This window comes from Heliangelus exortis, chromosome 2, assembly GCF_036169615.1.
Source record: "Heliangelus exortis chromosome 2, bHelExo1.hap1, whole genome shotgun sequence".
NCBI classification, from domain to species: domain Eukaryota; kingdom Metazoa; phylum Chordata; class Aves; order Apodiformes; family Trochilidae; genus Heliangelus; species Heliangelus exortis.
The window spans coordinates 522,132-550,089 of NC_092423.1; the positions used below are offsets into that span (position 1 = coordinate 522,132).

The 27,958-nt window shown below is 64.4% G+C and overlaps 3 protein-coding genes across 5 annotated transcripts; 2 read left to right on the top strand and 1 right to left on the bottom strand.

Annotated features, from left to right (window-relative positions):
• Window positions 1–1,238: 1,238 nt before the first annotated feature.
• Window positions 1,239–27,899, bottom strand: LOC139793751 (zinc finger protein 316-like). Its single transcript, XM_071738689.1, has 13 exons — window positions 27,795–27,899; window positions 27,213–27,358; window positions 24,688–24,740; window positions 23,833–24,293; window positions 21,733–21,990; window positions 20,024–20,147; window positions 19,716–19,829; window positions 17,724–18,761; window positions 13,790–14,665; window positions 8,087–8,409; window positions 7,903–8,004; window positions 6,161–6,367; window positions 1,239–3,981 (listed from the first exon to the last, which is right to left on the bottom strand). The coding sequence occupies exons 1-13, from the start codon at window positions 27,882–27,884 to the stop codon at window positions 3,184–3,186; spliced, it is 4,590 nt and encodes a 1,529-aa protein (XP_071594790.1). The 5' UTR covers window positions 27,885–27,899; the 3' UTR covers window positions 1,239–3,183.
• On the top strand, window positions 6,187–7,766 carry LOC139791931 (cuticle collagen 40-like). 2 transcript variants are annotated; one of them, XM_071734472.1, is made up of 4 exons: window positions 6,187–6,343; window positions 6,502–6,570; window positions 6,662–6,750; window positions 7,477–7,766. In XM_071734472.1, exons 1-4 carry the CDS (start codon window positions 6,266–6,268, stop codon window positions 7,733–7,735), a joined length of 495 nt encoding a protein of 164 aa, XP_071590573.1. In that variant the 5' UTR covers window positions 6,187–6,265; the 3' UTR covers window positions 7,736–7,766. The 2 variants fall into 2 exon arrangements, with proteins under 2 accessions (XP_071590573.1, XP_071590574.1); XM_071734473.1 differs by having other exon boundaries at window positions 6,662–6,715; window positions 7,477–7,692.
• Window positions 8,137–15,709, top strand: ZNF467 (zinc finger protein 467). 2 transcript variants are annotated; one of them, XM_071734463.1, is made up of 8 exons: window positions 8,137–8,291; window positions 8,913–9,182; window positions 9,320–9,446; window positions 10,094–10,282; window positions 10,947–11,241; window positions 11,668–11,778; window positions 13,510–13,719; window positions 13,839–15,709. In XM_071734463.1, exons 4-8 carry the CDS (start codon window positions 10,139–10,141, stop codon window positions 14,636–14,638), a joined length of 1,560 nt encoding a protein of 519 aa, XP_071590564.1. In that variant the 5' UTR covers window positions 8,137–8,291; window positions 8,913–9,182; window positions 9,320–9,446; window positions 10,094–10,138; the 3' UTR covers window positions 14,639–15,709. The 2 variants fall into 2 exon arrangements, with proteins under 2 accessions (XP_071590564.1, XP_071590563.1); XM_071734462.1 differs by having other exon boundaries at window positions 8,139–8,291; window positions 13,510–15,709.
• Window positions 27,900–27,958: the final 59 nt, after the last annotated feature.

Sequence of the window (27,958 nt, forward strand, 5' to 3'; positions counted from 1 at the left end):
CCTCCCCAGGGTGGGTCCCGCTTGCTGCTGGGGCAGAACCAGTTTTATGTTCCATTATTTTACTTCTCAGTGAGTTCTGCCCCGGTGCAGCGGGCCCTGCACTGCCTGGAGAACATCTGCAGAACCCAGGGCTTGGACCTGCTGAGCTTCTTGTGCTCCAGAGACACCAGGAAGAGAGAGGGGCCCCAGAGGCCACTTCCTGGAGGGACCCAAGCCCACCCATGGGTGGTCACGCTGCCCTCTCCCTCTCTCTGTCTCTCCCCTCCCCTCCTTCCTCTCTCCCTCCCATTTCCTCTCTCCCTCTGCTCCCTTGTGACCTCCTGAGCTTTTGGGAGCTTTTTCTGACCCTCTGGGAGCTGTGGTCATGACTCCCCCCCTGGAGTTCCCCAAGGGAATTGGAGCAGAGGGGTGGAATTCCTCTGGAATGTCCCTGTCCCTCCTGAGCCATGGCTGTGACTTTGGGGCACAGGGACAGAGCAGGCACAGGAATGTCCCCCCGAGCAGTGCTGGGGACAGGGCTTCAGGGACATCACAGGATGGAAAAAACCTCAGTAGGAAAAGACCTTCAAGATCACCCAGTCCAACCCTTCCCCATCCCTGCCCCATGTCCCTCATCCCCACATCCCCAGGGGTTTCTCTGAAACCCCTCCAGGGATGATGGGGACTCCAGCCCTGCCCTGGGCAGCCTGGGCCAGGCCCTGACAACCCTTTCCAGGGAGAAATTCTTTCCATTCCCAGGACCATCCCTGCCCTGCTCCTGCTGCCCACCCCAGTGCTGGTCCCAGCCAGGATGCTGGTGGCCACCTTGGCCACCTGGGCACACCCTGAGCTCCTGTTCAGCTGGGTGTCACCCAACCCCCCCAGGGCCTTTTCCCCCGGGGCACTTTGCAGCTGCTCTGCCCCAAGGCTGGAGCAGTGCCTGGGCTTGGGGTGACCCCAGGGCAGGACCCAGCCCTTGGCCTGGGGGAACCTCAGAGACCTGAGCTCCCCCCATGGATCCATCCTGTCCAGAACCTCCCCCCATGGATCCATCCTGTCCAGAACCTCCCCCCACGGATCCATCCTGTCCAGAACCTCCCCCCATGGATCCATCCTGTCCAGATCCCCCTCCAGAACCTCCCCCCATGGATCCGTCCTGTCCAGAACCTCCCCCCATGGATCCATCCAGTCCAGAACCTCCCCCCATGGATCCATCCTCTCCAGAACAAAAGGCCTAATAAAACTGCTTAGAGACAGAGTTTTAAGCCTTTAAACAGCAAAGGTTTTTATTTACGGATCCGGGGAACTCCCAGCTCTCACTGGACAAAGAGTTCCAAGGGTTAAGGGAAAGGGTTGGGGTGTTTATACAGTAAAAGGGGAGGTTACAACATCGTTACCTTCTCAATTTTTGGTGACTTCATTATATTGTTACAAGGCAATATCAGACCCTATCCATAACTTTCTTCTTATCTGTTGGTGGTGGCATCCTTTATGTCCTTCATGTGAAGATGTTCACATTCTTTGGTGCCCAGTTGGCGCCTCAATGGCCTTGGCAGTGCCTTGTTTTAAGAACAAGACCTACACTTTTAATTATCTTCGAGACAGAAGCTAATCCCGTCCTGGCCTTGTGTTTGGTTACATTGTTCTAGTGGAAAATGACACGTCTCAGCTGCTTTGTTCACTTCTTTCTCAGTTTAACCCTGAATTTTACTGGTTATGAATACAAATTCATTAACATATATTACAAGTTTTAATTCTACATAAAGTAAATTCACACAAACAGCTTGGCCTGATCTCCTCTCCTTACAGGAGTTGATCCTGTCAGGATCTTTCTCTTTTTCAAACCTCACCCCATGGATCCAACCTCTCCAGATCCCTCTTTGAACCCTTCCCACCCTCAAGCAGATCCAACACTCCCCCCAGGTTGGTGTCATCTGCAAACTGAGGAATCTCTCAGTCCCCTCCTTGAGATTATTGATATTGAACAAGATCAGCCTCAAAACTGAGCCCTGGGGACAGCACGGGTGACAAGCCACCCTCTGGGTTGATCTCCATTTAACACAGCTCCCTGGGCCTGGCCACCAGCCACATTTTTAACCATTTTTTTGGTTTTTTAACAGCAAGATCCAGGGACACTGGAAGCCAAGACTTTGGGACAGGACACCGGGTGTCAGGGACATTGGGACCTGAGGCACAGGGATCCCCAGGAGATGTGGGGACGTCAGGGACGTTGTGACCCTGGGATGAAGGGATCCCAAGGATCCAGCAGCTCCGGAGGCTGAGGGCCACAGGGTCCCAGAGACCCCAGGGACCCCTTTCCCCTGTGCCCCCCACTCCCAGTGAGATGCAGACCCGGGACCTTTCCATTCCTTTGATGACAGAGCGGGCAGAGCCTCCACGGGGCGGCACAGAAAGCGGGGGGGGGTGGTGGGGAGGGGGCGGCACGGGGGCTTCGCTTCCCACCCACGGGTGCTGGAGCCCAGGGGAAGCTGCTGGGCAGGGGACATCGCTGGGGACATCCTTGGGGACACCGCTGGTTTGCACCAGCCCTCGGGCTCGGGTTCAGTGTCACCATTGTCACCTCCCTTCCCCACCACCCCAACCCCTCGGGTGCCCCTCGATGCCTCCCCCTCCTCCTCAGCCTGGGTGGGGGGCTCTGCCCATCCGCAGGGGTGCAGCCCCCTCCCGCCTGCCGGGGGGGACGTTCCGTGCCCACCACCCTCGGGGGGCGTTTGGTTTCTGTCTCTGGAGCCTCCCTGCTCCCCCCTGCCCGGGTGGGTGTGGGGCTGCGGCTCCGCAGAGGTCACCACCGGGCAGGGGACACTTGGGGATGTCCTGGGGAGACCTCCCGGCTCCTGCTCCTCCTCCTCCTCCTCGGGGGTCTCTGTCCCGGTCCGGGGGGGGTTACGCTGCAGCACGAGGCCGCGGTGCCGGGCACGGGGGAACCACGAGGGCGGCTCGAGGTGCGTGACCGTCAGGAGGAAAACCCCACGGGGAGGACGCCCCGGGGCGGGAGGTCTGCGAGCGGGGGGGGTCCCAGGCCAAGCCGGGGCCGCCGGCACCTCGGGACATCCCGCGGCCCCAAACCCCGGGGGACCCCCAACTTCCCCGGGACCGGATTCCTGAGGGTGGGAGGGGGAGCGAGGGGCGGGGGTCGAGCAGCCGGGAGGGACCCGCGTGGAGGGAGGGAGGGAGAGAGGGGGCTCACGTGAGGGCGTTCTGGGCCCCGTGGGTGCGCTGGTGGGCGGCGAGGTCGAGCTTGCGGGAGAAGCTCTGGGCACACTGCGGGCACTGGAAGGGGTCGCGGGAGGCGCGGCCGCGCCGGGGCAGCCGCGGGGACCCTGCGGGACCGTGGGCTTCGCCGCAGCCCCGCCCGCCCCGGCACCCGGAGCATTTCCCGCAGCGGTCGCAGGCGAAGGGTCCCGGGGCGGTTCCGCGGGGTTCGGCCGGGCCGGGCCGGGCCTCGTGGGTGCGTTGGTGGCTGAGGAGGAAGCGGCGCTCGCGGAAGCGGCGGGCACAGCGCGGGCAGGGGAAAGGCTTCTCCCCGGTGTGGGTGCGCTGGTGGGTCAGGAGGTTCTGCTTCAGGCTGAAGCTCTTCTGGCAGACCCCGCACTGGTAGGGCCGCTCCCCGGTGTGGGTGCGCTGGTGGATGATGAGGTTGTGCTTGAGGCTGAAGCCTTTCCCGCACTCCGCGCAGATGAACGCGCGCTCGCCCGCGTGGTGCTTCTGGTGCCGGGCCAGGCTGGGCTGCTGCCCGAACCGGGCCCCGCAGAGGATGCACTTGAACTCCTTCTCCACCTCCTCCTCCGCCTCCTGGCTGTGGATCACCAGAACCTTCTCGTCCCCCAAACCTTCGGAGAAGGGACTCTCGCTGGTGGGTGACGCCAGATCCCTCGTGGGAGCCGCCAATTCTGTCACGGGGGACACCAGATCCTTCTTCGCGGGTGGCTCCAGCTCCATCACGGGTGGCTCCAGCTCCATCACGGGTGACCACCCCCCTGCTCAGGGCTCCGGCATCCCTGGGGAGTGCAGAGAGGGAGAGCTGCAGCTCCCGGCACCTCCGGGAAGGGGTTGGACCGGGCCGTGCCGGTACCACCGACCCCCTCAGAGTGCGCCCAGCACCCCCGGCTTGCAGCACCGGGGGAAGCCCCTGGGAGGACCCTGCTGGGGCCGGGATCACCGGAACCGAATGGGCCCGAGAAAGGGGTGAAGGAGGCCGAGTCGAACCGAGCCGAGCCTAACCGAACCCAGCCGAGCGGGGCCGAGCCGCCCGTACGTACCCCGGTGCTGGTCCCGAACGGTCTCGATGTCCCCCCCGCCAGCCCCATCCCGGGGGTCCCGTTACCCCCTCCCCGGTTCTGACCTGTCCGAGCCGCCGCCACCGCCTCCCGACGGCCCCGCCCGCTGACGGAACCGGCCCCGCCCGCTGACGGAACCGGACCCGCCCGCCACCGTCACCGCGGCTCCGCCCGGGGGGGACCAGCGGCATCACCCCCCCCCCCCCCCAGCATCTTCCCTACCCCCGGTAACACCACACACCCCCGGCATCCCCCCCCAACCACTGACCCCCCCCCGGCATCCCCCATTCCGCCCCAGCACCCCCCACCTCCAGCAACTCCCCCCCAGCATCACCCACCCCCCCTTGGCATTTACCCCCCCGAAACACCCCCAGCACCCCCCTCCAGCATCTGCCCCCCTTCTCCATATCATTCATCCCCCAGCATCCCCCCCATCCCCCCCCCAGTAGCCCCCCTGGCATCACCTTCCCCCCCCACTTGCCATTGACCCCCCCCGGCAGCATCTCCCCCCTCCCCCAATCATTTGCGCCCCCCCCCCCCCCATTTTCCCCCCCTCCTTTAGCGACCCCCCCGGCATCACTGCCCCCTCCTCATTTACCTCCCCAGGACCCCCCACCCTGGTCACCCCCTGGCCACGCCCCCCCCCCCGGTGACAATGTCCCCCCCTTCCAAGGACACTCACACCTTCCCCCCCCATCAGGATCTGTCCCACACTGACCCAAACCTGCAGGAACCAGCCCAGGGAGCAGGAACAGCACCGGGGGGGGGGTGTCCCCCCCAACCCAAGCCCTGCACCCCCATTGTCACCTCAGGCCATGGTTTGGTGGCATTGCAGCAGAAGTGACAGTGACACTGGCACCAAGCTGACTGTGCCACCACCCCACTGGCTGGGATGGGCCACCAAGTGACCAGCTTGGTGGCCATGGTGGCCCTGAGCTCCTGCAGTGGCTGGTGACCAGGTCTGTTGTCCCATGGTGGTCCCACACCATGGTGGTGACACCAAAACACTGTCCCCATCAACCTCTGCCACAGCCCGATCTGGCAGGTGGTGACAGTGACCACGGGTGACACAACAGGGGACATCTGTCCTTGAGAGGGGACAGGGGACACCCAGAGCCACACCACAGCCGGGACACCAGGGCTGGTGGCTAAAGCGTGGGTGGCTCTGGCAGCCCTGTGCCCACCATAAGGAACCCCCCGGGGTGGGGGTGTCCCCAAGGGCCCAGGTGTCCCCTCGGTGTCCCCAAGGCCTCAGTGTCCCCTGTGCCCCCCAGCACAGCCCTGGGATGGGGAGGTTTGTGGGGGGCTCACCCCGGGATTCCCTGGATGTCCCCACAGCCCCCAGGCTTGGGGTGGCACCTCCATAGAATCCCAGAGAGATTTGGGTTGCAAGGACCTTAAATCCCCCCCAGTGCCCCCCCTGCCATGGTCAGGGACCCCTCCCCCAGCCCAGGGGGCTCCAAGCCCCATCCAACCTTCAACACTGCCAGGGATGGGGCAGCCACAGCTTCCTTGGGCAACCTGGGCACCCAGGGGCTCAGCACCCTCAAATTCAAGAATTCCTTCCCCATCTCCAACCTCAATCTCCCCTTTCTCTCCAAGTTTTAACCCATTTCCCTTCTCCTCTCCCTACCCCCCCATGTCCAAAGCCCTCCCCCAGCTTTCTTGGAGCCCCTTCAGATATTGGAAGGTTGCTCTGAGCTCACCTGGGAGCCTCCTCTTCTCCAGGCTGAACAACCCCAATCCCTCAGCCTGGCTTCCCAGGGAGCTGCTCAGCCCTCTGAGCATTTCAGTGGCTGCTCTGGACACCTTCCAGGAGCTCACGGGGGACACAGAACCCCCCCCCCGATGGCCTCAGGGTCTCCCCAGGGTGATGGTGGCACCTGGAGGACATCCCCGGCCATGTCCCATCCCCTCCCGGGTGACAGCTCTGGCAGTGGCCGCAGGGGGACGGTGACATCAGGGGACAAGGTCCGGGCAGCAGCAGCATGAGGCGGGGGCTGCTCTGTGCCTTGGCCCTGAGCCTGCTGGCCATGGCCCCAGCCCACCCGGGAGACCCCAGGAAGGTGGGGGGGGGGCAGAGGTTGGTCCTGGGTGGAGAGGGGGGAAAAGGGGGAATAAGGGAGCTGGGGAGAGGCGGAGGAGGTGGGGGGGGGGGGGGGGAGCAGGAGGCAGCCAAAGCGCAGCCCCAAACCGGACCCGTAACCCCCACCCCCCCTTGCAGGGACCCCCGGGCGGGGGGCGGCGGTGGCCCCACAGCCCCTGCTCCGGGTGCTTCTCTGTCCTGAGCGAGGTGAGGACATGGCCACCCCACCCTGGGACACCCCCTCCCCGGTGTCCCCCGCACCTCCCCACCCCCTCTGTCCCCCCCTCTGTCCCTGCAGGAGTGGGGGTCACGGTCCCAGGACGGGGAGGAGGAGGAGGAGCAGGGAGGGAGGGTGCGTACGGAGACGGCGGTGGCACCACCGGACAGGTCACCCCCCGCCATGTCACCCCCCTTGTCACCCCGTGCCATGTCACCCACCACCCATGTCATCCCCTCCTTGTCACCCCCCCTTGCCACCCCCCACCCCACCGTGTCACCCCCCATTGTCTCCCCCAGCCCTGTGACCCCCCCTTGCCATCCCCCACCATGCCAACCCCACCATGTCACCCCCTCTTTGTCACCTCCCCCTTTCCCCCCCCTTGTCACCACCCCCTTGTCACCCCCAGCCTTGTCACCCCCACGTTGCCATCTGCACCCACGTCACTCCCCCCATGACACCCCCACCCTTGTCACACACCCCCTCTTGTCACCAGCAGGTCCTGGCAGGTTCCCCACCCATGTCCCCCCCAGCCCTGTCCCCTCCAGCCCTGTCCCCCCCATGTCCCCCCAGCCCTGTCCCCTCCAGCCCTGTCCCCCCCATGTCCCCCCAGCCCTGTCCCCTCCAGCCCTGTCCCCCCCATGTCCCCCCAGCCCTGTCCCCTCCAGCCCTGTCCCCCCCATGTCCCCCCCAGCCCTGTCCCCTCCAGCCCTGTCCCCCCCATGTCCCCCCAGCCCTGTCCCCCCCAGCCCTGTCCCCCCCATGTCCCCCCAGCCCTGTCACCCCCAGCCCTGTCCCCTCCAGCCCTGTCCCCCCCATGTCCCCCCAGCCCTGTCACCCCCAGCCCTGTCCCCCCCAGCCCTGTCCCCCCCAGCCCTGTCCCCCATCTCTTGCAGGTGTCCCCACGAGGAGCACCAGGACACAGCCCCACACCAGGACGCAGCCGGGGGTCCCGGCCCCCCCGGGCCATGCTGCGGGACCCCCCCGTGCTCCCCCAGCCCTGAGGCAGCCGTGGGGGGACCTGGGACCCCCCTCCCCCCTCCGCACCCCCAAAATGCTTCTGGGTGCCCTCCCCCACCCCCCCCGGCAGCAAATAAAGGCAGCGAGGAGAAGGGCGAGGGTGTGGAGGGACTGGGGGGGTCCGGAGGGTTCTGAGGGAGGTCCGGGGGGTTCTGAGGGAGGTCCGGGGGGGTCCGCGCTGCGGTTCACGGGTGTTAATGAGGACGAAAAACTGAAATAGAGGTGGGGGGGCTGCGGGGAGGGGAGCGGTGGGGATGGAGGGTTCCGGGACAGCGGCTCCCCACGTCCCACACAGACCATACTGGGAGCCACTGGTCTGTACTGGGCTGCAGCAGTCGGTCAGGAGGGTGCTGAGAGCCCCGGGTGGGCACCTCGGGGCTGAGCCACACGGTCCCACAGCACCGCTGGGGAGCAGAGATGGACCCGGGGGCACCGGGGGGCACAGGGGGTACCGGGAGGGGTCACAGGGGGGGTCACAGGGGGTACCGTGGGGGGTGCCCGTCCCGGGGTCCGTAGCGGGGACGTCACCGCCGGTCCCTGCCCCGCGTCCTCCCGCCCGCCAGGGGGCGCCATATCCCAGGCCCCTCCCGCGCAGACAGCGCCCCCTGGCGCCCCGGCGGAGCGCGCTGCGGCAGGGCGCGCGGGGCCGGTGTCGGTGGTGTCGGCCATGTCCCGCCGGAACCCCCCGCAGGTCAGCGCCGAACCGAACCGAACCGAACCGGGGCCTGCAGGCAGCACGGGGCGGCGGGAGGGCTCTGACCCGGTCCCAGCGGCGGCGGCGGCCCCGCCGAACCCGCGGCCCGGGGGAACTGGGGAATGGGGTTGTGGGAAAGCCCCGAGGGTGCCGGGTGAGGGGAGGGGGGGCTGGGGGGACCCCAGAGGTGGGGGGATGCACCCACATGGGTGCAGGTGCAGGGGGGTGGCGGGAGTGGGGGTCCCGGGGGTCTCCCAGGGGTCCTGGGGAACCGGGGGGGGGTCAGGGGGGTAGGTGGGGAGGGGGCTGTGGAGAGGGGGCTGTGGGGAGGGGGCTGTGGGGGGGAGCTGTGGGGGGGGGGCTTCTCGGGGGTGCTGTCTCCAGGGCCTGAGGGGATTTCCCGTGTGGGGAGTGGGAGAGGCCCCCAGGGGATCTGGTCCTGGGGGCGGTGGGGCTGGGGGGGTCCCCTGGAGGTTTGGGGCTGGGGGGCTGCCCAGGGGATGGGGTTGGGGGGGGGGGGGGGGCTGGCAGTTCCCTGCGGGTCGCGTGGCGTGGGGTGGCCCCACGAGGGGGTCCCGGGCCCCGAGTCCCTGACCCCCTCCTCTGTCCCCCCCCAAGGACTCGGGCACCCCCAGGCGCAGGGCAGCGCGGGCCACGGCGGGGCAGGAGCTGCAGGAGCTGAGGAGCAGGACAGAGAGGGCAGAACGGAGGCTGCTGGCCTGTGAGAACCTGGTCGGGGAGCTGGGCAGCAACCTGGCTGCCCTGGGCAACCTCCTGCAGGACTATGGCCACCTCCAGCAGCGCCTGGACAACGTGGAGAACCTCCTGAAGAACAGGAACTTCTGGATCCTGAGGCTGCCCCCCGGCTCCCGGGGAGAGGTCCCCAAGGTGAGGGGCTCCGAGCCGTCCCCCGGGAGCCTTTGGGGCAGGGGCTTGGGAAGTGCTGGAGCTGTGGCCACCTCTGAGCCCCGAGCTGAGCCCTGGCTGCTCGCTGGGGTCAGCCGGTGGGGGCTGTGTCCTTCCAGGTGCCGGTGACATTCGATGACATCTCCGTGTACTTCAACGAGCAGGAGTGGGAGAGGCTGGAGCACTGGCAGAAGGACCTGTACAGGGCTGTGATGAGGGGCAACTACGAGACCCTCATCTCCCTGGGTAAGGAGGGATTCGTGTCAGGAATGACAGAACGTCCCCTCCCCAGCACCACAGGAAGGATCCCCGGGTCAGGGAAGCACCGTGGGGGTTCAGGAGTTACCTGGGGGGGTCTGATAACTGCACCCTGAGCAGCAGAGACCCCCCCACCCACCCCACTAGGAACCCACCCGATCACATTCCCTGGCTCTCAGGACACCAAGCGTGTGCTGGGGTGGTTTAGGCTCCAAAATATTCCCCAATGTTCCTGTTCCTTGGCCCTGGCAGCTCCTGCAGCTGAGATTTCCCTTTTCTCCTCACACTGCAGGGACAGAGTAAAACTGCTCCTCCCAGGGCCCTCTGGTGCTGTGGGGCAGGAGGCTTCCTGTGCCTGAGCAGAGCAGAAATGCTCCCCAGCTCCCTGCCAAAGCTGAGGGGGGAGGGAAACATGAAAGAATTTTCATTTTTCTGTGGAGAGCTGAGTTCAGGGCCTGTCCCTTGGATCTTCTCTGGAGCTGTGCTGTGGTCCAGGTCCTGCTGCAGGGCCAGGGCAGCAGCTCCATGGTTCCTGTTGGAGCATGGACAAGGTGTCCACGTGTCCCTGCTGGGGACAGAGGGGACACTGACCCTGACAGGATGCTGATCACCCCACTGCCCTCCCCCCTGAGCAGACTACGCCGTGTCCAAGCCCGAGATCCTCTGCAGGATGGAGAGGGATGAAGAGCTCTGCCTCAGAGAGGGGCAGGAGGACCCCTGGACACGAGTGGGAGGTGGTCAGGAGCCCCCCCAGGGAGCAGGAGAGACAAAGGAGGTGGAAGAAGGTGTGGGAGAGGGTGAAGTCCCCATGGAGACTCCCAGGGGTAAGTCAGGGGGGTGCAGCTCCCACCTTGGCTTTTTTAGGAGCTCTCTTCCCAGCAGTGTCCTCTGCAGCACTCAGCAGCTCTGAGGCTTTGCTCCAGCTTCAGCTTTCACCCTTTGGAGCTTTCCCAGAGGAAGGGTCACGCTGGGCTCAGTTTGAGTCCCGTGGAGAAAAGCAGAGAAAAGCTGTCAGGGGGGTGGGACAGAGCTGTGGGACCCCTCTTTGTGTGGGGTTTGTCCATCCCTCCTCACCTGGGGGTGTCTGTGAGCTCTGGGACCTCCCAGCACTCCTCACCTGGGGGGGAAGTGCTGGGAAGTGAGGAATTTGGGGACCTGCAGTGGGAGGAGGGAAAGTGTGGGCAGGGCTGGGATCCAGAGCTCCCCTCTGCAGGGGAGAGGAGGAGCCCCAGGAGAGGTGGGGGGGATGGGGGTTACTGGGGGGTCGGGGGCAGTCTCCATCCTTCCCCTCCCAGAAACCCTCCCAGCCCCACAGGGGGGTTTCAGTCCCCCAGAGCTGTCCCTGTCCTTGGGCTCAGGTTCTGTCCCTCGGGGCTGTGTCCCGGGGCTGTGCTGGTGGCCCAGGTCCTGCCCACGGGAGCAGCAGTGTCCCCATGTCCCTGCTGGGGCTGCCACCCCCTGACCAAGCCCTCTGTGCTCTGCCCCCAGCTGAGTGCCCCCTGCCCGGGGGGGCTGAGGAGGACCCAGGCAGAGGAGTGGGAGATGCTGAGGAGCCCCCACGGGAGGGGAGCTCAGACAGGCAGCACCCACGGGTCCCGGGTGATCAGGAGCCTCCTGAGAGAGACCCCCAGGCTGGTGACAGGACCCCCCCCCCCAGAGCCCCAGCACAGACAGGACCCCCCCCAGACAGATGTCCCTGACACCCAGAAGCCACCTCAGGCACCCGAGGAGACGAAGCAGCAGGAGGAGGCTCTGGGAGAAGGTCCCTTGGCTGCTGGCAGAGGTGAGTCAGGGGGTGGCAGGGGCAGCCCTGGGGGCTCTGTTCCTTCAGGGGGGGTCTTGGAGGGCTCCTGCAGGGGGTGGTGCTCGGGGGGGGCTCCTGAGGGCTCCAGCACTGGGGAGGTTGCTCTGCAGAGGTGGCAGCAGCTCAGTGACTCCCAACCCTTCTGCTTTTGGTCCTTGTGGTCCCTCAGGTCCCTCCCAACACCTCCCACCCTCTCCACAGAACCACAGAATGGGTTTGGGTGGGAAAGGACCTTTGGGATCATGGGGGGACATCAACACTCAACCTAATGCTGCCCCCCCACCCCAAAGCTCCCTGGCACAGCACCCCGTGGGCTGAGCTCTGCCTTGGCCTCTCTGCTCCCTGCACCCCCCAGCAGGAGGTGGGGGCTCTGCTGGAACCTGCTCTGCTCTTTTCCCTGCACAGAACTCCCCAGCCCGGGGACAAACACATCCCTGGAGCCACAAACAGAGAACCTGGGCACGGAGGATCAGCCCAGGGCAGAGGTGGAACCAGACCCAGAGGTGTCTGAGGCAGGTGAGGAACCTCCTGAGGGTCCCAGCTGGGAACTGTGTGAGGTGGGGAGGGAGGAGAAAGTTCCAGAACTCTCTTGTATCACCAGTACAGGAGAGGGTGTTCAGTGAAGGGTCTGGAGCAGAGCTCTGCCCAGGAGCAGCTGAGGGCCCTGGGGGTGCTGATCCTGGAGCAGAGGAGGCTGAGGGGAGACCTTCTGGCTCTCTGCAACCCCCTGAGAGGAGGTTGGAGCCAGGGGGGGTCGGGCTCTGCTCCCAAGGAACAAGGGATGGGACAAGAGGAACTTTGGGCACAACTCAAGTGGTGCCAGGGGAGGTTTAGGTTGGAGCTGGGGAAGAATTTCTCCCTGGAAAGGGTTGTCAGGGCCTGGCCCAGGCTGCCCAGGGCAGGGCTGGAGTCCCCATCATCCCTGGAGGGGTTTCAGAGCCCTGGAGATGTGGGGATGAGGGACATGGGCTGGGGGTGGGGTCAGGGTTGGACTCAGTGACCCCAAAGCTCCTCCCCAGCCCCCCATGTCCTGTGGTGCTGTCACCCCAGTGGGCAGCACAAGGCTGCAGTTGGGTTCCTGGTGCTGGGGTCAGGGGGGTGTGGGTGACCCCCAGAGGCTCCCGTGGTGCTTGGTGCACAGAGCAAGTTCCTCATCCAGGGGCTCAGAGCACGGTTCTGGTTCTGGTTCTGGGCACGGCTCAGGCCAGCTGAGGGGGACAGACAGAGCCTCAAGTGTGACAGAACCAAGAGCCCATCACTCAGTGACCATTTTTTCCTCCTACACATTGTCACCATCACTGGTGTCAGGATTCTGGTGGTTGGGTCCCTTTGTGGCCCTGGCTCTGGTGGTACCACAGCCTGGTTCCGCCCAGATCAGCACCCCCTGGGATCACACTGGGTTGCTCAGGATGCTGTGGTGGCTCCTGCAGCTTCCCAGATCCAGCTGGCTCCAGGTTGGTGTCTGGTGCCCGGGTTTGGGTGGGGATTGAGGTGATTTTCACCTCAGTCAGTGGAACAGTGCTTGGGTTTGGATTTCATAGAACATGGAATGGTTTGGGTTGGAAGGGACCTCAAATATCACCCAAATCCTGCGTGGTCAGGGACCCCTCCCCCAGCCCAGGGGGCTCCAAGCCCCATCCAACCTTCAACACTGCCAGGGATGGGGCAGCCACAGCTTCCTTGGGCAACCTGGGCACCCAGGGGCTCAGCACCCTCAAATTCAAGCATTTCTCCCCCATCTCCAACCTCAATCTCCCCTCTTCCAGTTTTAACCCATCTCCCTTGTCCTCTCCCTACCCCCCCGTGTCCAAAGCCCTCCCCCAGCTTTCTTGGAGCCCCTTCAGATATTGGAAGGTTGCTCTGAGCTCACCTGGGAGCCTCCTCTTCTCCAGGCTGAACAACCCCAATCCCTCAGCCTGGCTTCCCAGGGAGCTGCTCAGCCCTCTGAGCATTTCAGTGGCTGCTCTGGACACCTTCCAGGAGCTAATTTTGGGAAAGAATGGTTTTCCTCATCTCTAACCTAAACCTAACCTAAAAGTAACCTAAATGTAACCTGTGACCTAAACCTGACCTCACCTCTCACCTCAGTCTCCCCTCTTTTGGTGTAACACCAAGGTTCCCTCTGTGCTCTCTGCTGACAGACTCAGGCTGGGCTTTGGCACACGAAGCAGGGATTTGCTGGGGGTGGGCACAGGGTGGGTTTGGCCCAGGAACAGGGGTGACCCGGGCTGTGTTGTTCCCTTCCAGAGGAAGCTTCTCCACTGGAGAACGGAGCAGCAGAGGAGGGAGCTCCAGAGAACGTGCGGGTGAAGCAGGAAGAGGAAGCCGAGGCCTTAGGGGAGGGTTCTGCACCCTCCTCCTCCTCCTCCTCCTCCTCCTCCTCGTCAGTCCCAGAGCTGCAGAAGTGCCCCAGGGGCGAGCAGGGCAAGGCCAAGAGCAGGAGGAGGCCGAGCAGGGGTGAGAGCAGCAGCTTGCTGGGGGGCGGCTGCCGGCGGGGGTACGTGCGGGAGTGGTCGCACCCCTGCACCGAGTGCGGGAAGCGCTTCCGCCTGAAGATCAACCTGATCATCCACCAGCGCAGCCACGCCAAGGAGGGGCCCTACGAGTGCAGCCTCTGCGAGATCAGCTTCGCCGACAAACGCCACCTCGACCTTCACCAGGGCATCCACGTCAAGGACAGAGCCTTGGGGGCCAAGGTCTGGGGCAACGTCCACCCCGAGCTGAGGGTCCGGCCCAGGAGGAACCCGTGTGGGACTTCGTGTCCCCAGAACCCGGGGGGGGCCAGGGGGGCCTGGCTGGGCCTGGCCAAGGAGGAGCCACGGGACAGAGGGAGCCCGGCCGGGGGCTGCGTTTCCAGGCAGCAGAGCCTCAGATCCCCGTGGAGATGCACCCAGTGCAAAAAATCCTTCTCCTGCAGCCACTCCCTGCAGCGGCACCTCCGGTCCCACGCGCGGGGCCGGCCCCACGTCTGCGGCACCTGCAAGAAATGCTTCACCCGTGGGACCCACCTCCGGCGCCACCAGAAGATCCACGAGCGACAGAAAGCTCTGGGGGTCCCCCCCGGGCCCCCTGCCCCCCCCTCCCCGGCTCAGCCCCAGGATCCCCCCGGGGCTCAGGTCCCGCGCTCCCCGGCGCAGGCGTCGGAGCGAAACGTCAGCCCCGCCGCGGCCACCACGGCCAACGCGGTGCTGGAGGGACCTCCCCAGCTGGGAGAGGCTCTGGAGAAGCCCTGGGCTGGCAGGGACATCCAGCCCGTGGTCAGGCTGGGCACCAGGGCCGTGCTGAGCAGGATGGTGGAGAAGTGACAGCCCCACGGCTTCGTGATCCCCCGAGAGGCCCCGGGACAGCCTCCCCCTGGGTTCTTTTTTGCACTTGAACCATCTGCTGTGTTTGAGGAGCTGTCCTGAGGAGCAGAAGGAAGTCAGAGCTTGGATGCCACCCCAGAGCCCCAACTGCTGAAGCCTCCAGTGACCCAAAATGCTTTTAACCATTCCTCAGGCTCCGGTGCCTGCTGGCTGATGCGGAGCTGCCCCTGCTCCTGTCCCTGTCCCTGTCCCTGTCCCTGCGTGGCTGGGACCCCAATCCCGTGGTGAAGAGGGCAGGACCCAGCTGGGGAAAGCAGCCTGGAGGGGCTCCCCAGGAGCAAATCACAGACAAAGTTTCTCGACCAAGGCAGTGGGTGAAGGGAACACGATGGGCACCTTGGGAGAGCCCCCCACCCCTGCTCACCCCCACCCTGCTGGACACCCACCCACCACACGCTGACCACGGGCCTGAACACCCCCTGGAACACCCCCAACCTGGCACCCCGACATTTGTAGGACAAATCCAAACACAATTTATATTTTCCCCACTCCTGAGGGCACCGTGGGTGTTGCCCCAGGTCCTTCCCTCACCCACACCCAGACCCGGAACCACCCAGACCTGGGATCACCCAGACCTGGAACCACCTGGAACTGAAACCACTGGAGGTGGAACCACTGGAACTGGAACCAGCCAGGCGGCTGGGTTCCCCAGCAGCACCCTGCACAGATGGAGCCACTTCAGGAACTCTTCCCGGGTCGGATCACCCCTGGACCATCCCCTCTGCCCCCACCCTGGCTGGAAGCTCCAAGCTGGGAATCATCTCCTGGAGCCAGCCCCTATAACTGATCCCATGGAAGGCAAAGTTCTGGGACCACCTACCTCAGACACGGGGGGAGGGGGGAGAGCGGGGCCAGGGGAGGTTCTGCTGTCCCCAGGGCCACCAAACCTCCATGGTGCCAGCCCCATGTGTGTGGTTTGGAGGCACAAACGGGGTGCAGGGAGCAGGACCCACTCCTGGGGACCCCGTGGGGGGGACCCCACACTTCAGGTTTTTTTCAGGTGGTTTTCGTTTGGTTTTTCCCACGGAGTTTTGTTTGATGAAATCCCCGAGTCCCTCTGGGGCAAGGAACCATTTTGCTGATCCCATTGTTTCATTCCTGATCCCTGCTGGAGTTCTGCTGGGCTCCCCGGACACATCCACGCTGTGTCCTGGTGTCACCCCCGGTGTCACCCCCACCACCTCCCTGTCCCACCCGAGGAGGGGACAGTGGGGTCAGAGCTGCTCCTTGGGGACATGGGTGGTGTCCCCACTGCTCCTCCGGGCTCCTTCCCACTCAGTTCCTGTCCAGAGTGGGCCAGGACCCCCACGCTGGGTGGCAGTGGTGGTGACACTGGTGACAGTGGTGAGAGTGGGAGGGGGAACAGCCCCGTGTCCCCAGAGGGATGGTGTCACCCACTGCCACACCCCACAGGACACGGGGACAGCACCATGGTGACACTCGGTAGTGACCAAGCTGCACTGACCCTGCCCGGGGGGAGATCCCAGTTGCTCCCAGTGACTCGGGGGGGGGGGGGGGGGGCAGGGGGGGTGTTTCTGCTGGGGGAGCCCCCTGGGGCTGCTCACAACAAAGCTTTGGTCTGGAGAAGCCCCCAGGGTGTCTCAGGTCCCCTCCCCCTCCAGGCCTGACTGGAGGCCTCCCAGTACCTCCCAGTTCCTGCACTGGGCCCCCCCAGAGCCAGCTTGGCCACCAAAGCCACCGAGGTGTCCTCAGCCAGCGTGGCTGCTGCCCCTGGGGGGTGTGGGAGACTGGGGCTGTGGTGTCACCCCCTGAGTCCCCACGATTGTCACCATCACCCTGGGATTGTCACCCGTGCTCCCCCAGGCTGGGGGGACACGAGCACTGCCCCAGGGGATGGTTCCCTCACCCCAGAGGATTTGGGTTCCTGGGCCCCACAGAACTGTGCTGGGTGTGGGGACAAAGGGGGCTGGGGACATCCCGGGGCCTGGCCCTGCCCCACACAATCCCAACCCCATGGTCAGGAGGGCCCCAAAACCCTCTGAGAGGGGACAGTGAGGGACAGAGGGGACTGGGAAAGGCCCCGGGGTGCCAGACCCCCCACGGGGTTGGGAGCTCCCACGTTCCTGTGGGGCTGCAGGGGACACTGGGGACACGGGGTGGCTGCCCCCAGGGGAGATGGGGCAGCACCATGGTGCCGTGTGTCCCCCCCAAGAAGCCACACGCCAGGAGACCTCCTCAGCCCAGGTTTTTATCCAGAGTCTGAGCCCAGCTGCTGCCCACAGCACAGCCCCCGGGACACCCCTGCCCCCTCCACACCCTGGGGACAAAAAGTCCTGAGTGACACCCACGCTGCTGCTCCTGCTGGGGACGACAGCCCCGTGGTGGTGCCAGAAGCTTCGTGGCATGGTGGAGAGGCTCACATTAAAGTCACCAGCCCCACATTGGAGCCACCAGCCCCATGGTGGTGCCACCAGCCCCATGGTGGTGCCAGCAGCCTCATGGCCTTGAGCCCTGCAGTGGTACCACAATACCCACGGTGGTGACACCAGCCTCATGGCACTGTGGTGAACCCTACTTTGGTGCCAAAAGCCCCAGAGCATTGTGGAGAGCTCTGTGTTGGTGCCACCAGCCCTACAGTGATGTCACCAGCCCTATGGCACTGTGGAGAGCCCCGTGGTGGTACCACCAACTCCACAACATTTTGGAGAGCCCTATGTTGGTGCAACCAGCCCCATGGTGGTACCACAAGACCCTCTGTGCTGTGGAGAGCCCCACAGTGGTGCCACAAGTCCCACAATAGTGCCACCAGTCCCACAGTGGTGTCACAAGTGCCACAGTGGTGCCACCAGCCTCACAATAGTGCCACCAGCCCCACAGTGGTGTCACAAGTCCCACAGTGGTGCCACCAGCCCCACAATGGTGTCACAAGTCCCACAGTGGTGCCACCAGCCACACGGCATCGTGGAGAACCCTACCCTGGTGCCGCCTTCCCCAGAGCCTTGTGGCGAGCTCCGTGTCGGTGCCAGCAGCGCCGCGGCGGTGCCCCCAGCCCGTGGCGTGTCCCCTCACGGCAGAGCAGGCGGGGGGGACGCGGCCCCTTCCCTTGCCCGGGCCCGGGGGCCGTCCCGGGTCAGAGCTTGGGTCTGCCGGTGACGCCGGCGACGCCGGGAGCCGGGGGGCCGGGCAGGGCGTGGATCTTCTGGTGGTGGTTGAGGGACTGTCGGTGCCGGAAGCTCTTGCTGCAGCCCCAGCACTGGAAGGGTCTCTGCTGGGTGTGCCGGCGCTGGTGCTCCTCCAGGGAGGACTTCTGGGGGAAGATCTCGGCGCACTCGATGCAGCGGTAGAGCCGCGCGTCGGGCCAGCCCGCGCGGGGGGGCCAGGCCGTGCCGCGGCGCTGCGCGGTGTGGATGTGCTGGTGCTTCTGCATGTGGTGCTTCTGGGTGAAGCCCTTGCCGCAGGAGGGGCAGCGGAAGGGCCGCTCCCCCGTGTGGATCCGGATGTGCTTGTTGAGGTTGGACTTCTCGTTGAAGGTTTTGCCGCAGGTGGGGCACTGGTAGGGCCTCTCCCCCGTGTGCAGCCGCTGGTGCCGCAGCAGCGCCGCGTGGTGAGCCAGGCTCTTCCCACACGTCGTGCAGATGAAGGATCCACCAGTACCACCACCAGCACCACTGCCAGCACCTCCACCAGCACCAGCACCAGCACCAGCACCAGCACCAGCACCACTCCTCCTCTGCCTCTGCTGCTGCCGGGCCAGGTTCCGGGTCAGCCGGATGCTCTTCCAGCCCAGGGGGAGGCCGTGGGGGTCCTCATCCTCCTCCTCCAAGGTCACCTCTGCCGTGGGGACTTCTCCTGGTGGCAGGGCTTGGGGCAGGGTGAAGGGCTGGTCGAGCCCCACGCCAAGGACCTGCTCGGTTGGGAAGGGCAGGCCCGGCACAGGCTGAGCCTCCACCGGCACCACCACGGGCTTGAACTCGGCGCTGTCTTTGCAGAACTCCCCCAGGCTCTCCCCTCCTGCCTTCTGCTCCTCCCAGGGCACCAGGGGCTGCTGCTGGCTCAGGGGAACCTCCTCCTCCTCCTGCAGCCTCCCCGAGGGGGCCTGGGGCAGGGCCAGGATCTCAGCTCCTTCCTCCGGGGGCTGCTGCTCCTCTGTCTTGATGACAATCCTGTCCCCTGCTGGCAGACACCGAGTCAGGACGGGCAGGGGACAGGGTCCCACCCCAGGGCTGCAACAGGAGCTGAGGGACACTGGTGACAGGAACCAGGGATCACCCATCAGGAAGGGAGCAGAGAGGTTTGAAGCTGAGGACACAGGAGGTGGGGAGGGTGCTGGTGCCTGCCGGGGGTTCTGTTGGACCTGGGGGACACCTGATGGGCTGAGAATCAGAACTGGCTGGACTCGGGGATCTGAAAAGGTTCCAACCAGAACAATTCTGTAAAGAAGCCAAAACCTGAGGAACTGTGAGGGCAAAGTCGAGGCCACAGAGCCCTCTGTCCTGGAGGGAATTTTGTCAGGAATGGCAGAGTGCAGGAGGGTGGATCTGGGGGAAAGGATGAAACCAAAACCCCCCAGGAGCAGCAGGGAGTGTCTGCTGCAGGAGCTGAGCTGCAGAGCCACCCACCCCTCACCCCAGGGCTCCCTATGTTGTTCCTTTGTCACAGGGGGCTCTGTCAGGCTTCAAGATTTGCTCTTCAAAGTTTGTCCTGCTCATTCACAGCCTCTGCTGTGACACACACTGGGTCCAGCTCTGGGGTCCCCAGCAGCAGAAGGACACGGAGCTGTTGGAGCCAGTGCAGAGGAGGCCCTGGAGCTGCTGGGAGGGCTGGAGCAGCTCTGCTCTGGAGCCAGGCTGAGAGAGTTGGGGGTGTTGAGGCTGGAGAAGAGAAGGATCCCATGGGGAGACCTTAGAGCACCTTCCAGTGCCTGAAGGGGCTCCAGGAAAGCTGGGGAGGGACTTGGGACAAGGGCCTGGAGGGATGGGAGCCTGCGAGGGGGAAGGGTTTGCAGCTGGGAGAGGGGAGGTGGAGGGGCCCCTCCTGGTGTCCCTGCTGGGCAGGGGTGACACGGGATGAGCTGCAGGGTCCTTTCCAACTCACACCATTCCATGGTTCCATGATGCCAGGACTCACCATCACCAAGGTGCCCTGAGACCTCTTCCTTCTCCAGCAGCCCCTGGGTCCTCGAATCCTCCCCATCCTGTGCTGGTGGCAGCAGAGCAGGTTTGGAACTGACATCCCCGGGCCCTGGGAGGGAGAAGCAGTGTTAGGAACTGCTGGGGGAGCTGAGGGGACCACCCCAGATCCCCCATTAAAGGAGCTGCTGTGGCACAGCAGGAGGAGCTGTGGGCTCAGCCCTCCCAGGACCATCAGAGATTGGTGTCACCGAAGCAGGGAAATGATTTCAGTGAGGAAGGAGTGATCCTCAGACTGATCCTTACCCAGAGCAGCCACGGCCTCGGAATTCCCCTTCATGGCCATCCTGTAGAGCTCCTTCTGCTGGCTCTGCATGCTGCCCCACTCCTGCTCTGCCAGGCTGCACCCCTCATCCTCACACGCAGGCACCTGAAACCACAGCAGGCACCATCCTGGCATTCCCATCTCCTCCACCCCAAAAGGAAAGGGGAACACAGTGTGGGGCTGGAGCTCTGGTGGGAAGCAGCTGTGTCACCCAGGGAGTGATTTCATAGAAAGTTCAGGGCTGGAAGGGAGCTCCAGAGCTGCTCCAGTGCCAGCCCTGTCCCAGCAGGATCCCCCAGGGCAGGGCACACAGAACACATCCAGGGGGGGCTGGAAAGGCTCCAGAGAAGGAGACTCCAGAACCTCTCTGGGCAGCCTGGGCCAGGGCTCCCTCACCCTCACAGCCAAGAAGTTTCTCCTCAGCTTCAGCTGGAACTTCCCATGTTCTCCCTTCAGCCCAGGATTCCCTGTCCTATTCCTGGGCACCACTGAACAGAGATTGGCCCCTTCCTCTTGCCCCCCACCCCTCAGCTCTTGATGGACATTCAGCAGATCCCCTCTCAGCCTTCTCTTCTCCAGCCTCAACAGCCCCAGGGCTCTCACTCTTTCTCCACACCAGAGATGCTCAAGTCCCTTCAGCACCCTCCCAGCTCTCCCTTGGCCTCTCTCCAGTAGATCTCTGGCTCTCTGGAACTGGGGAGCCCCAAACTGGAGCCAGGATTCCAGGGGTGCTCTCCCCAGGGCAGAGCAGAGCAGAGGGGGAGGAGAACCTCCCTGGATCTGCTGGACACACTTTTCCTGATGCCCCCAGGATCCCATTGGCCTCTTGCCTCCCCTGGGCAGATCAAGGCACCTGTGCCCCCTCCCCTCCCCCAGGATCCCTCTCCTGATGCACCCCAGCAGCTCCCAGCAGCTCCCAGCAGGACCCCCATCCCCAGGGGAGCAGCACAGTGGGAAGTGCCACCCCGCTGAGGGCACAACAAAGGCTGAAAATGCCTTGGGTGGGGGGGTTCTGGGTCCCCTCTTCTATGGGGCAGTGAGCAGCTGAGTGTCACTGCCTGCCACCTTGGGGTGCCCCCTGCCCCACGGCTCACCTGGGGCTCATCACTGCCTTGGGGACACCCCTATCACCTGGGGCTGGTCCCTGTTTGTCACCTTGGGGACACCCCTGTCACCTGGGGCTGGTTCCTGTTTGTCACCTTGGGGACACCCCTGTTACCTGGGCTGGTCCCTGTCACCCCAGGCACATCCCTGTTACCCAGGCCTTGTCCTCATCACCCTGGGGACACCTCTCTTAGGTGAGGTGTTTCTTTGTTTGTCACCTTGGGTGCATCCCCACTCCTCAGGGCTCAGCCCCTTACTTGGGGTGTCCCCATCTGCCACCTTGGGCACAGCCCCATTACCTGGGCTCATCCCCCATTCCCTGGGGCTCATCCCCTGTTACCTGGAGCTCATCCCCTGTTACCTGGGGCTCATCACCCATTCCCTGGTCTCTCCCCCGTTACCTTGGGCTAGTCCCCCATTTTCTGGGGCTCATCCCCCATTCCCTGGGCTCATCCCCCATCCCCTGGGGCTCATCCCTTGTTACCTGGAGCTCATCCCCCATTCCCTGGGCTCATTCCCCATTCCCTGGGGCTCATCCCCTGTTACCTGGGGCTCTTTCCCCATTCCCTGGGCTCTCCCCCGTTACCTTGGGCTCATCCCCAGCCGTGCCAGTCCCAGGCCTGGGTGCCCAGCAGCTGTGGTGCTGGAGCTGCCTCTCGACGTGCTCCAACCTCCGCGTGTTCTCCTGCACCAGAGCAGCCAGGGCAGCCCATTTGCGTTCCAGCCGGCTCCCAAAATCCAGCACCGCTTTCTCCAGCCCGGACACTTTCTTCTCCGCCGTCTCCGTTCTCCCTTCCAAGCTCAGCAGCCTCAGGGCCTGGGACTCCACTTTCCTCTCCGCCGCCTGCACGGCCGCCACCACGGTCCATAACGTGATCTCGGGCACGGCCGCCGCTTTCTCCCCGTCGGGTCCGTGGTGCTGGAGGGGCTGGAGGGGCTCGGGACCCCACTCGGGTTCCTGGGGAGGGGGGGGGAAGGCTCCGTCAGGGGCTGCCCCGGGGCTGGGGGGGACGGGACGGGACGGGACCGCACTCAGCGCCGCGCAAGGCCCGGGCGGGCCCCGCCGCTCCCGGCAGGCGGGGGGAGGGGGCTCCGTCCGCTCGGTGAGGCGGGCGGGGGGGTGAAGGGAGCCGCCGCCCCCCCCATTCTCCCCTCGCCCCCCCCAGCCTCCCCCCTGCCCCCCCCAGCCCCCCCCGTACCTGAGCGGAGCCCCAGCGGGACATGGCCGCGCGCTGCCGCCTCCCCGCAACAGCGCCCCCTGGCGGCCCGCCCGAGGCACCGCCCCCTCACACCCCCGGGACCCCCCGGGACCCTCCCCCCAGCCCCGGCCTCATCCCCGCAGCGGGATCCGGAGCGGGCCCCTTACCCCAGCACAACATCCCCCCAACCCCCCGGCGCCTTCGCTCCTGGCACCCCACCGGGACCCCCCCCTCTGCCCCCAAACCTCCCCGGACACCCTCAGACCCCCCCGGGCACCCCTAGGCCCCCCCGGACCCATCTGGACCCCCGCCCCAATTCCCATCCCGGGACGGTGCCTCCTGTGCCCCATTACTCCCACCCGTGACCTCACCAGGTCTTCCAGCTTCATTCCTGGCATCCCACCAGGACCCCCCCAATGTCCCCCTGTGCCCCCCCTCCCCCCCATCTCCCCCGGACCCATCTGGACCCCCCTCCCATTCCCATCCCGGGACAGCCCCTGAGCCCATGACTCCCCCTCCACGCTGGGTGCTCCTCAGGCTTCACTCCCAGCACCCCACCAGTGTTCTCCCAAAATGGTTGATCCCAGAGGACCCCCCCCAGCATTCCCAGTGCTCCCCAGGGACAGCCTCACCCCACTCCCCCCCCGGATCCAGAGGAAGCCACACGCAGCCTCGGGAAGCATCCTGGTTTCCACAGCATCTATTGGTGCTCTCCAGACAGGGGAAGGGTCCTTCCCCCACCAGCCCACCCCCACCCGAGATAGTGAACAAGGAGTGACCTGAACCAGAACCGGAGCCCCTGCCCAACCCCACGCCTGGCAGGAGACCCAACAGTGTCCTCGTATTCCCGGGAGGACCCCTCCTGCCCTCAGGAAAACCCCTCCTGTCCTCAGGACAACAAACCCCTCCTGTCCTGAGAAGAACAAACCCCTCCTGTCCTCAGGACAACAAACCCCTCCTGTCCTGAGGAGAACAAACCCCTCCTGTCCTGAGGAGAATCCTCCTGTCCCCAGCAGGACCCCTCCTGCTCCCCCCTTCCCTCCCCCATGCCCACGGTGGGACGGGTGCCACCAGCAGCACCCCGGGGGGTGTTTGGGGTCCCCCCACTACCGATGAGCTCTCTGGTGGAAGGTGAGGTGGCTGTGGAGCTTGAAGGTTCTCTGGCAGATGCCGCACTGGTAGGGCCGCTGCCCGGGCTGTGCCTGGGGGTGCCGTGGGGAGGGGGATGCCCAGGGGAAGGTGGTGGTCTCACAGCAGGGGCAGAGCTGCTTGTGCAGGACGAGGAAATCCAGGCTGGAGAAGTTCTGTGAGCACTCCTTGCACTGGAACACCTCCTCTGGCAGCGGCACCAAGTGTCCCCTCGACCTGAACCTCTTCCTCCAGCCCTTCCCGCAGTTCCCGACGGAGGTTTGGGGCTGGGAGGGAGGACACGGAGCCCCCCTGGAGGAGTGTTCCCCCCCTTCCTCCTCCTCCTCTTCTTTCCCCACGGGTGGGCAGAACCCCTCGGCCACTCGTGCCTGGATGTGGTGACAGATTTTCCTCTTGGGCATGAGGGGGTGGTTGCAGTGGGTGCAGACGTAGGGCACCCGTGTCCCGTGGCTCTGCTGGTGGATGACAAAGTTGATCTCCAGCAGGAAGTTCTTCCTGCAGACGGAGCAGGAATATTTCTCCTCGGGGGAGTTGGGCTGGCAGGGGGCAGCCTGGTCCATGGGGGGACCTTCCATGGGCTGCTCCCCATCTCCCACAGCTCTGCAGGCACCTTGGATCCCCTCCTTGCCTGGCTCTTTGGGAACATCTGCCACCAGATCCTGGGCACCATTCCCTGAATCCTTCACCTCCTCCTCCTCTTCCTTCCCACCCTCTGAGGGCATTTCAGGCACTGGTGGCCTCTCCACAGTGACCTCCTCTTCCAGTACTTCCATTGGGATCTCCAGCTCCTCAGCATCTCCTGGGAAGTTTCCAGAAGCCAAAGCTCACTCTTCCACAGAGTTTTGAGGACAATCCCAAGGGATTTCCTTCCCCACCCCTTCTGGGACAATCTCAACCCTGCTCCCTCCTTCCAGCTCATCCCTGCAGCCACCCTGGGCTGTTTGGGATGACAAATGTCACCTCAGTAGGACAGGGGGACTTGTCATTCCAAGCCCACCCCTCACCATGCCTCATCCCTCAGGGTTTCCAGGCTGGCACAGGATTTACTGCCAGGACCCTTTTTGGTCCCCCTGAGCCCCAGAGATCCCTGTGGGAACCTCCTGCTGCTCTCCAAGTGTCCTGGAGGAGCTGCTGGAGGAGGTACCTGCAGCCGCTGGAGGTGGTGATGGACTCCAGTTCCAGTCCAGCTCTACGTGATGGCACATGGAGAGAGTCCAGGAAGGAGCTGGGCTTGGCGGGCTGGGGCCTGCAGGAGGGACGAGGCCTTCACCAGGAGGGGTGGTGGTGCTGGGGGAGGCAGGGGCAGCCCCGGGGTCCTCAGCCTCTGCGGGCTCTGCTGACCACCCAGGGGCACTGCCCTGCACTAGGACCACCCAGGGCCTCCCCTCCTCCTCCTCCTCCTCCTCTTCCTCTTCCTCCTCCTCCTCCTCCTCCTCCTCCCTGCAGTTCCCAGCACAAGGCTCCCTTGTCTTCCTCTCCAGCAGCCCGTGGCTGGAGCAGCTCCCACAGCCTGGTTCTGGAGGAGTTGGATCCCCTGGGGAGCAGAGGGACATTTGGCTTCACCAGCAGCCATCTGGGAGCTGAGGGTGAGCACAGGGGGGGCACTGTCCCACCCACCCACCCACCCCCAGGGCCATGGGGCAGGAGCCAGGGTTATAGAATCCCAGCCTGGTTTGGGTTGGAAAGGACCTGAAAGGACCATCCAGTGCCACCCCTGCCATGGGCTGGGACCCCTCCCCCAGCCCAGGGGGCTCCAAGCAAAGGATCAGGTTTTGGTACCAGCACTGGGTGGGCAGCAGGAGCGGGGCAGGGATGGAATCCTGGGGTCAGTTCTGGGCCCCCCAGGAGCAGAAGGAGATTGAGGGTCTGGAGAGTGTGCAGAGAAGGGAATGGAGGTGGGGAAGGGTCTGGAGCACAAGGAGAAGGTCTGGAGAGCATGGAGGAGGGGCTGGAGAAGATGGAGAAGGGTCTGGAGAAGTTGTGAGGAGCAGCTGAGGGCCCTGGGGGTGTTGATCCTGGAGCAGAGGAGGCTGAGGGGAGACCTTCTGGCTCTCTGCAACCCCCTGAGAGGAGGTTGGAGCCAGGGGGGTCGGGCTCTGCTCCCAAGGAACAAGGGATGGGACAAGAGGAACTTTGGGCACAACTCAAGTGGTGCCAGGGGAGGTTTAGGTTGGAGCTGGGGAAGAATTTCTCCCTGGAAAGGGTTGTCAGGGCCTGGCCCAGGCTGCCCAGGGCAGGGCTGGAGTCCCCATCATGCCTGGAGGGGTTTCAGAGAAACCCCTGGGGATGTGGGGATGAGGGACATGGGCTGGGGATGGCCCTGGCAGGGATGGGGGAAGGGTTGGACTCCGTGACCCCAAAGCTCTTTCCCCACCAAACCAATGGTGCAGGGGGGAAGAGCCCCCATGTCACCCACCCAGAGGTGGCCCTGGGGACACTGCTGCTCCCTCCAGGTCTGGCTCCAGCAGCTCTTCTCCTCTCTCCATCCTCGACAGGAGCTCAGGCTTGAACAGGGCACAGTCTGCTCAGGAGCAAGAGACCACATTAGAGGGAAGGTGACAGCACCTCAGCCACCCCTTGTCACCATCTGGGGACAGGGACGGGTGAGGTGCTCCAGCACCCAGCACCAGGAGGAGTTCACAAGGAGCAGGAGGCCCTGGGAGGGGATTCCCTGTGGGGAATCGTTTGGGATGGAGAAGACCTCGAGGATCCATGGAACCCAAGGGGATTTGTTGGAAAGCCCCATCCCAGGGGTGAGTTTGGAAACCCAGGCTGGAGAGACCCCAAAGTCTGCCCCAGAGAGGAGAAACAGGGGAGGGCAAAGAGAGGTGGGAAGGGAGGGGTCTGGGTGGGAAGGGGGGATTTCTGGGATGAAAAAAGGAATTTCTGTGCAGAAATGGAAATTAGGTGATGAAATTAGGAATCTCTGTGAGGAAACTTCAGTGAGGGAAAGAAGAATTTCTAGGATGAAATGAGGAATTTCTGGGAAGGAAAAAGGGAATTTTGGTGATGGAAAGAGGGAATTAAGGTGATGAAATGAGGAATTTATATGAGGGAAGTTCTGTGATAGAAAGAGGAATTTCTGTGATGAAGTGAGAAATTCCTGTGAAGGAAAGAAGGATTCCTGGGACAGAAAGATGGAGTTTTGGTGACTAAATGAGGAGCTTCTGCGAGGGAATTTCCATGATGGAATGAGGAATTTTGGTGATGAAATGAGGGTTTTCTGTGATGGAAAGAAGGAATCTCTGTGGTGAGGCCCCAGTGTCCCAGTTCCCCAGGAGCAGAAGCTCCCCGAGGGCTCCCTGCCAACCCCCAGCAGTGACAGAGGGGACTGAGAGGTGGTTTGAGGGCTGGAGATCCCAGTGAAAGGCAAAAAAGGTGGAAAATAAACCCCTGGAGAGAGAGAGAGAGGGAGAGGGGTGTGAGGTTCTGTGGCAGGGAGCACACAGAAGGACAGACAGAGGGACAAGGAGCACACACAGAGGGACAAGCAGCACACACAGAGGGACAGACAGAGGGACAAGCAGCATACAGAGGGACAGACAGAGGGACAAGCAGCATACAGAGGGACAGACAGAGGGACAAGGAGCACACACAGAGGGACAGAGGGACAGGGAGCACACACAGAAGGACACAGAGAGGGACAAAGAGCACACAGAGGGACAGACAGAGGGACAAGCAGCACACAGAGGGACAAGCAGCACACAGAGGGACAGACAGAGGGACAAGCAGCATACAGAGGGACACCAGCATCTCGTAGTTCTCCTCCAGGACCCCCCGGCAGAGCTCCCGCTGCCCCTCCTCCAGCCCATCCCACTCCTCCCGGCTGAACTCCACCGCCACCTCCTCAAAGGTCACCGGTACCTGGGGACAGGGGGAGCGCCTCAAAACACACACACACACCTCTCCCCTCCCCCCCCCAAAAAAAACCCCAAAAATCCCCCGGCCCCGCAGCAGCCCCTCCAAAACCCCCTCCCTGAGCACCCCCTCAGGAGCCCCACACTGACCCCCCCCCAGCAGCCCCCTAAGTGACCCCATGCTCACCCCCAGCCCCCCCCCACTTCCAGTCCCCATCACCCCCCAGACTCACCCCAAGCCACCCCTCGGCCCCACAATGGCCCCAAAAGTGACCCCCCAGCTCACAACCAGCCCTCACCACCCCCCTACAAGTGACCCCCCCGGCTCACTCCCAGCTCCCACTGCCCCCCAGCAGCCCCCTAAGTGACCCCATGCTCACCCCCAGCCCCACAAGTGACCCCCCCCAGCCCCCTCCCCCAGCCGCCCTCCCCCCGCTCCGTACTCCGGGCAGCCGCAGTGACCCGGGGGCTCCATCCCGGTCCCGGTCCCGGTCCCGGTCCCGGTGCCGGTCCCGGTGTGGCGGTTCCGCCATGGCTCTGGTCCCGCGGGTCTGTGGGGGGGGTCACAGCCCCCGGACCGCCCCTCACCAACCGACCCCTCCTCACC